General features: G+C 37.8%; 1 protein-coding gene across 1 annotated transcript in view; it reads right to left on the bottom strand.

The window, feature by feature from the left end:
• KIF16B (kinesin family member 16B) overlaps window positions 1-8667 on the bottom strand; it is a gene marked incomplete at both ends in the record, with an annotated part of 40010 nt that overhangs the window by 8638 nt on the left and 22705 nt on the right. The window contains one exon of the mRNA XM_010077950.1: window positions 7806-7856. Coding sequence (XP_010076252.1) covers window positions 7806-7856 — 51 coding nt within the window. The remainder of the gene's footprint in view (window positions 1-7805; window positions 7857-8667) is intronic.

The raw sequence follows: 8667 nt of genomic DNA, 5'->3' as shown, positions 1-8667 counted from the left end.
AAAGAGAGCATGAAGGAAGCAGAAATTATTTCAAAAATTAAGGAATAACTTGCAAACAAATTGCATCTCCTTTTATAAGCAAGCCCTACCACTGTGTTATGCATGACAAAATTGAGGCAAAGCACCTTCAGAAACACAGCTTATTGTCTGAAAGGAATTTTCAGCTTAGATACCAAAAATAAGGGAAAGCAGAAGACTTTGTATTAACCCTCTGTGAAAAAAATAAATATTTGAATCAAGCCTTCACAGCCAGCCATATTTTTTGCATGTCTTTATATAACAAACCTCTCTATAATATCATGCAAAGCTGCAGGGGATCGAGGAAATTCCAAAACTGCCTAGATCTTAGACTTTATTTAATTATGAGTTTGTACTTAAAAGTATAGACAACACAGTAATCCACTGTCAGAACAGTTTGCTACTATTTTCTTTCTATCATATCTTATTAACAGGATATTCACATATCATAAATTTTCACAGCCTTGACAAAAAAAGCCTAAAAAGGTATTTGTAATGAAAGCACATTCCTCTAACTGACAGCCAGATGGAATCTGTAACTCTGAAGCTATGTCAAAAACAAAGTATTTTTGCAACTGAAAAGATTAATGGTTTGCAGTGAGTGTGTCCAAAAGTAGCATAAGAATTTACAGTTAATAAGTACAGAAATTGCCTTTCAGGAAGTCCTCCACTTTCTCAATTGAATGTATTTGGTCTGAAAAGCTTAATGAACTTGTACTTAAAAAAACAGAAGCACCATGACAAATATAAGTTAATTGTAACAAAAATGTTTGAAAAATTATCACTCTAAAGTTACGTTATATATTTGTATTTAGTGATGCTATCCATCACTTATATAGATACTGTATTCTCAACACTCATTTTCAATCCCTTAGCAACAATCCCCAGCAACATGTTGCTGAGTCAAAATTCTTCAGTCTTAACCAACACTATTCCCACACATGAACCTGGCTCATGCTGATCCTTAGTCTCTCTGTAGCAACTCTTGGAGACTCCCACTACACAATACTGCATAGGAGGTGGAGAAAAGTTTGAAACTCATTTGTAAATGTCTCTCTGAATGCTGTTTATTACAGACAGTTTTTTGGCATCCTCACCTGGCTATCAAGAAGAGCAGGCTGTTATTTCATTACTAGTCAATGATAAATGCCAATGTCATTTACCTTAATATTAGCATTAAGAGTAGTGAAAAAGAAAATAAAAAGAAAGTACATATTAGTTCCAATTAACTGACTTTATCAAGGTGTTTTCTACAAACTTAATTTTTTTTAGTCAAAATTTTAAAAGTTTGCATTGGAATTGAAAAATATTTTTAGTGACTTCTGTTTACAGAACAAATATTTTGTCCTCTCTGTTTTGCCCTTCTTTCACCACTCCCCAACTTACTGGCTTTTCAACTAAAACTCATTTCTGGCGCCTAGAAATGTAAGCAATTCCTTCCTTGGGGGAAAGCAGAGTTCATTGCCTTGACAACAATATAATGTATTTTAAAACAACAATAAAGCCAAAAAGTCACTCTTAAAGCCACCTCTGTCAACATGTAATTTATTGACAGCCATTTTCAGGGAACTATTACAAAGAGCTAATAGAGAGAGAGGAAAATAATCTCAAAGTACTGTGAAAAAACACACCCCAATACATTAAATAATGCTTTGATAGTCATAAACGTCAAACATTATGTTATGGTTCATTTACAGTAGAATAAAAGATATTGCTGTGAAGTAATTTTTTCATAAAAGTGCAGAATGTTCATCAAGTTAGGTTTGAAAACAAACACAAAAGAGGAAAACAATGTTATCTGGAACACAACATGCACAAACATTTAACTTTGGGTTATAATCTGAAAATAAATTATTTGCAGATATTTCTGTCACTTAACAGCCTTAAGACAGTCCTCCCAGCTAGTGTCACTCAATGTTAACTTTTGGCAAGGCTCAGAAGACATACCTTACTGATGTCAATGAGGGAGCCACTCTTCAACTGGACTGACACAAGGTTATGCTCGAAGTCATAACTACTCTGTCTGTCCTATGTTCTGTGAGATATTTGTGTATACTTTTTTCGTTAAAACCAAAAACCACAGCTTAAAACATGACATTTTGCTCATCTTTGGACTTCCTTAAGGTAGTAGAGGGTTTTGTTATGATTAAAAAAAACCCGTTCATTCTCTATCCAAACCAGAGCTCATCCTTCCAGACACAACTTCTCCATCCAATGCAAGTTTTTATTTTTTTTTTAAACCCACGTGAAGTACATTATCCTGTCTTAACATATGGTAAGAACAAATGGGAAATGTTCTTGTACTAGTGGAGAGACTGAAGTCTAACTCTGTCTAGTAGAAGACTGCACCTCCACTGGCAATATGCTTACTGAATTTAGAATTTCAGATTAGATACCACTGTTTTTTGTGCCAAACAAGGCAGATGGCACATTTAAGCAACAGGATTCAAACATATTCAGCTCCCTTTACAAGGAAAGAAACAAAAGATGGGAGACAACACCTTATTTATTATTTGAACATCTGACTGGGCTAACAGGTAAAGAATAACCTCGTCCTAAGCTAAAGGGAAGCCTCAGCTAATGGAAATCTTTTATTAATGTTTAATAGTTCCATTATTTCTTGGAATGGAATATTAAAGAGAGTGTAAGAGATGCAATCTCACAACATCAACAACCCCATTAGTAGGCAAGCAGAAAAAGAGGAAAGACAAGCAAAGCACATTACAAGGAGAGAACTCTAGAGTTAAACTTACTCCATCCTTCAGGCAGTATCCCCAGTTGCTAACTACCCATTTAACAGTATGAAAAACATATATGCAGATTATAAACCACAAAACATTTGTCTTACCAGAGGTATGGTAGCACGACCAAAGGCCAAAATGCTATTTAAAGCACAACCTACAGCTGTTTACACCCTTTAATCAGGTTCATTTTCACACCACATTTTCCTTAAACACATCAAGGGAATATAAAGACTTACTCCATTGCAGGGGAATAGCTGTTGGAGAGTAGTGTAGGGGAGAGGGACCTGGGGGTCCTGGTGGACAGCAGGATGACCATGAGCCAGCACTGTGCCCTCGTGGCCAAGAAGGCCAATGGCATCCTGGGGTGTATCAGAAGGGGGGTGGTCAGTAGGTCAAGAGAGGTTCTCCTCCCCCTCTACTCTGCCCTGGTGAGACCGCATCTGGAATATTGTGTCCAGTTCTGGGCCCCTCAGTTCAAGAGGGACAGGGAACTGCTGGAGAGAGTCCAGCGCAGAGCCACAAAGATGATGAAGGGAATGGAGCATCTCCCTTATGAGGAAAGGCTGAGGGAGCTGGGTCTCTTTAGCCTGGAAAAGAGGAGACTGAGGGGTGACCTAATTAATGTTTATAAATACGTGAAGGGTGAGTGTCAGGAGGATGGAGCCAGGCTCTTCTCTGTGACATCTAGTGATAGGACAAGGGGCAATGGGTTCAAGCTGGAACATAGGAGGTTCCGCTTGAGTATGAGGAAAAACTTCTTTACAGTGAGGGTGACAGAGCACTGGAACAGGCTGCCCAGAGAGGTTGTGGAGTCTCCTTCTCTGGAGACATTCAAAGCCCGCCTGGATGCGTTCTTGTGTGATCTGATCTAGGTGTCCTGCTCCGGCAGGGGGATTGGACTAGATGATCTTTCGAGGTCCCTTCCAATCTCTAACATTCTGTGATTCTGTGATTCTGTAATAGAAGTTAACTATTTCGACAAAATAAATAGGAATGTCTTAAAGCCAAGCATTGCTTCCCTGCAAGAAAAAGAGGCGGGGGAAACTAGAAAGAGTATTGGACATTCTCTGCATTTTTCTTGTTCTGTTTCACTGCTTTCATGTAGCCTATACTTTAGGCAAAGGGGGCAAACCCAGGAGAAAAAGAGATGTGGCAAAACCATCAATCCCCGGTATCTCAGCAAACAACAGCTTAGAATAAGCCAAACACAATTCCTTTTGCACATGTGACAAACTTTAATGCAAGAGTGGAATAATCCTTAATGCAAAACTCCAAAGCAAAAGAGAATTGTCAATGCTATTCTTCCCAAAATTTTAAGTATAAAAGCCATAAACATCCTTAGTATGAAGAAGGCACAGTGAATATACCATAGGAACCCCAAACACACCTTACAGTTCAGACAAAAAAATTGCAGATGTTTTGAAATATTGAGATCAAGGGCATGAAACAATGACAAGCATGAAAAACAAAGGTACTCAGCAGGATTAAGGAAAAGGCAATCAAGGAGGAATGGAGAAGATGTTAATGAAGACAGACAGGAGACTGAGGGAGCTGGAAACAACAGCCAAAACGTAGATCAGAAGACACAGCTGTAATTATAGTTTTGATCCACCTACCACATGAGATAGAAACATTTAATTTCCTAACCTTCCCAAGTGTATGCATGTGCAGCATACTAGAGACTCACAAAAAGTAAGCACCCAAGTAATAATGATTTTTGCTAACATGTGTGTACACACCCTAGGGTATCCCCTTAGAGGCTCAAAGGACTCTTTTGCTTATTGATATTTAAAAAAAAAAAAAAAAAAAAAGGATTTTATCAATATTCATTAGCCCCTTTTTTTGAATGAATTGAAACGCATTTGGATTTCAACACCTAGTCAGATGCATAATTAGCCAAATGGCTTCTTCACTTGAACTGAATGTTAATTTCCAGATTTCCGAAGGGATATGCAAACTGCTTTGAAGAATTGATGGGAGGACTGTCAGTTGAATATTTATTTCTTTTTCACGGTATTTAGAAAAACCAATTCCTGAATCAGATCCAACCACACTCCTTCTAGAAAACACAAGCTCAATTTCTGTGAAATTCTCTTTGTCTGGCAAAAGTACACATTGGATATCTTTCAAACTGTACAACTGAAGGCTGTCAAATTGTGATCGCTGGCATGAAGCATCCAAAAAGTTAGATGCATGATAACAGATGTTATTTTCCCTTAGAAGACCTATATGAGTAGTCGTAAGAACAAGAGCTCTATACACAGTTTGCTTAGCACAGTCTACTTTCACTGAGATATACAGCAGTACATGAATGTCACCTAAAGAAGGTTTAATACTTCCCATATTTTCATGAAGTAAATACACCAGATCAGCTAATTCAGTTCTAAATTTACAGGACAAACGTAGCCCATTTGAAAAAACTAAGTCATTCACTTCTGTTGTCCAATCAAGAGAAATCTGCATCAAATCATCTTTCAAGAGCTGGTGATTTAAATAAACAGCATCATCCATTGTAGAAATCAAAACACTCATTACATCATGGCAAATTCTTTGAGTTAAATATTTGTTATAGGTAAATATTGTGAGTAAACCATCTTCAGCAGAACACAGAAGACTAATACTCTGTCCAGCAAATCCAACTTGAATCTCCTTTATCATGATGATGGGAACCTCACGAAACATTGCCAAGGAACTCTGGTAGACATCTTGTTCGACTGACGGAACAACAACATACAGAACAGAGCTGAACAAAAGCAAGCAAGCAGGTTCCGGATCAGGCTTTCTGCAATTGCCAACAGCAAGCCAATATATTCCTTTCAACTCTTCCATTCTAATACAAATTTGGGGTAATGAACAGGTCAAAAATTCCAGCACTTCTTCCAGGGAACAGCCCTGAAGCTTCAAAAACACATGAGGAAAACGCACAAATTTCTGTCTTAACACAAGACTGTTTTCCAGCTCTTCATTTTTACAACAGCACGTGAATCCTTCAGAGGGCTTTCTCGCATAGACATCAGAGATCTCTGTGCTTACACACATTGTGGCAGCCTCTTGCACAAGGGATTCAGGCTGAATGGCATTTTCAGTTTGAGCTTTGACGTCATCAGTAGAGTGGGACATGTCTTGATTCATATCTGACTTGACAAATACATTTACTTGCAAGTTTCTTATAAATGGTAGATTTTTTATTAATGATACCGCTTGTGCACATCTCTTGCTTCTGTCACACAAATGTCCCAACTCCTTAATTTGTTTAGAAACCACCGTACTGTTGAGCAGTTGACTACTGGTATCTTTGTAAAAGCAGGAAAGCTTACTGAAAAGATATCCCAAACCATAAGCGTGTTCTGGTCTCACATCAAAATGAGAAACTATTGGCTTAAAAGAAATCAAATCAGAGGCTTCTTGTGTTAGAAGCTGAGAACTACTAGACTGGTCTTCAATTGTCGGGTGCACTGTCTTAAATGGGCTGTTTTCTTTACAAGTTATTATTTCAGAATCCACACTAGACTGAGAAAAGAGAAGGCACAATACGCTGTTAAAGCCAGCCTGCTCATTAGTACCTATTAAGGATCCTACAGGAGACAGCTGTTTCAAGCGGAAACAATCAGATTCAGTTCTTAAGCCGTCACAATTTGGAGAAGTAATTATTTTATCATCAAAATGATTGAAATTTTCAACCTTGCACAGTGAATAAGCCACACTACTTAAGTCATGACTTTGTAAAGAAGTAGATAAAACATTCTGATAAGGAACATTCTTATTCTTTAAAGTATTAATATTTTTAGAGTGAATTAAACTACTTTCAATGTCACGGTGACAAACAAAGCTCTCCTGTTCTGAATTACTCTTTTCATTCTCAGATGCCTTCTCTGATGTAAAAGGGGAGGAGATTCTTCCAGAACTGGAAAATAAATCCCACATCTCTGTATATTTCTTCTGGTTTTTATGGTCTCTTACTCCTGCATTTTCTTCACGCAACTCAGAAGCACAATTGCGATCTTTAGACATAAATGGAAAGCCATAATGTGGCTGGCACTGTTGACTTTTCTGTCAAAAATTTCAAAAGAAGAAAATAGAAATGTCTTTACAAAACCTTCCAATTTGAATATTTCTTACATTGAGGATTGATTTTGATTAGGATTGTATAATCATTCAAAATTGGTACAATCATTGTACAATCTCTCAAAATTAGCGAGAGAAAATCCAACAGAAGCGATTGAGGTCTGATTCAGGAACTGTTGATCTTCTCAGCCCACCGCTGCTCTTCCATTGTACAGTATCCATTTCACTTGGTTTATATTTACTTGAAAACCACAGCAAAGTCAAAGGGTGATGCAGAAATTTGTACGTCCTGTATTATTTTTCCACATATGCATAAAAAAGTAATCTTATGCTATCCAAGATTTCACAAAAAGTCCAACAGTTTAAAAATTACAGTGTAAATGTCCAAAAAGGTTCGAATTAGAGGTGTTGCAGCCCTCCTACTATTAAGGTTTAAATCCATAAAGGTATTCAGGATTTACTCACCAAGACAAGTAATTAACCATGGTTCAACCAAAGGTTAGGCAACCAAATACAGTGGGAAGGGTCTAAGCCTCAGTTTAAAAATACATATATGCTTCATGACATAGACAAATTTGCCTGATGCTACTTGCTAATATTATAGACCCCCTCACAGTAGTGAGTTCATTGTGAGTTAAATATGTGAAGTGGTATTCTGAATTCAGACAATCTCTCCTCATTAAATACTTTTATCCTCTAAAAATCAGGAAAGGGATACTGTTCCAAATTAAGAATCATGACAAAACAAGGAAATAACATCCACAATAACACCACACCTTTCAAATGAGGAAAAAGCTATGCCCAATATGAAAAAAATCACTTTTAATTCCAGGTGGCAAAATACATTGCTGTCTCTATTAGCCATTAATCTAGCTATGAATTCAACATTCTAATTATGCAGACAAACATTAAAAAATTTAATTACAGGGCACGTCATAATTTAAGTCAACCATTTAATTCTGACAAACTATGACCTACCTCATACTTCAGCTTGCGTTGAACAGTGCCATTATTAAGCCTCTCATTATCCTAAGAACAAAAAAGGTACAGGTGATTATTAAAAAGAGTGTCTTTCTTGTATAAGTTCATTCAAAAGTATTTATAGGAAGAGACATTATCTTTAATAGCCAAAAATAACTATTTCCTTATTGATATTTATTAAACCACCAGCTTAGAATTCAACCAACCCAGTCTTGGGATGGATTACACCACCAGTTTTTAAAAGAGCATTAGCTTGCAAGTACAAAAAATTACCATTCTTCTGGTGTCCTGGGTTAAGCTGAGACAGAGTTAACTTTCTTCCTAATAGCTAGCAAGAGGCTGTGTTTTGGATTTGTGCTCAGAAGAAAGCTGATAAGAAGTGATGTTTATGCGGCTGCCAAGGTCTTTCAGATTCTCTGGCTGTCTGTAAACATGAGAAGCTGGGAGGGAGCACAGCCCCAGGTACTAGCCCAGGATTTGATCTTAGGTTCGGGACTGAGACCCAGAGTGGACAATAATCTATTCCATAACATACACGCCATGCCCAGTGTATAGGTGAGGACCCTCCAGAAGACTGGCCCTTTTTGGTTCCGGATCTCTTTTGCTCCGGGTCACCTCGCTCCAGGTGGTTGCTCTCCCAAGGCCTTTTCCCCCCACCCCAGTCAGCTCTCGGTCTGGGACACTCAGACTGTTATCTCTGTTCTGTGAGTGCGGTTTCAGGACTCTCCCTGCTCCAGGATCGTTAGTCAGGAACAGGCTGAGCCTTGGTCGTCGGGTGGGGGGGCAGTATCACTGTGTATCACTCGTTTGTATATTTGTATATAGCATTATTTTCAATATTATTGTAGTTTAGTTATTA

This window comes from Pterocles gutturalis, unplaced genomic scaffold (assembly GCF_000699245.1).
Source record: "Pterocles gutturalis isolate BGI_N339 unplaced genomic scaffold, ASM69924v1 scaffold20253, whole genome shotgun sequence".
In the NCBI taxonomy this organism is placed as follows: Eukaryota; Metazoa; Chordata; class Aves; order Pterocliformes; family Pteroclidae; genus Pterocles; species Pterocles gutturalis.
This window is presented reverse-complemented; position numbering and strand designations above follow the sequence as displayed.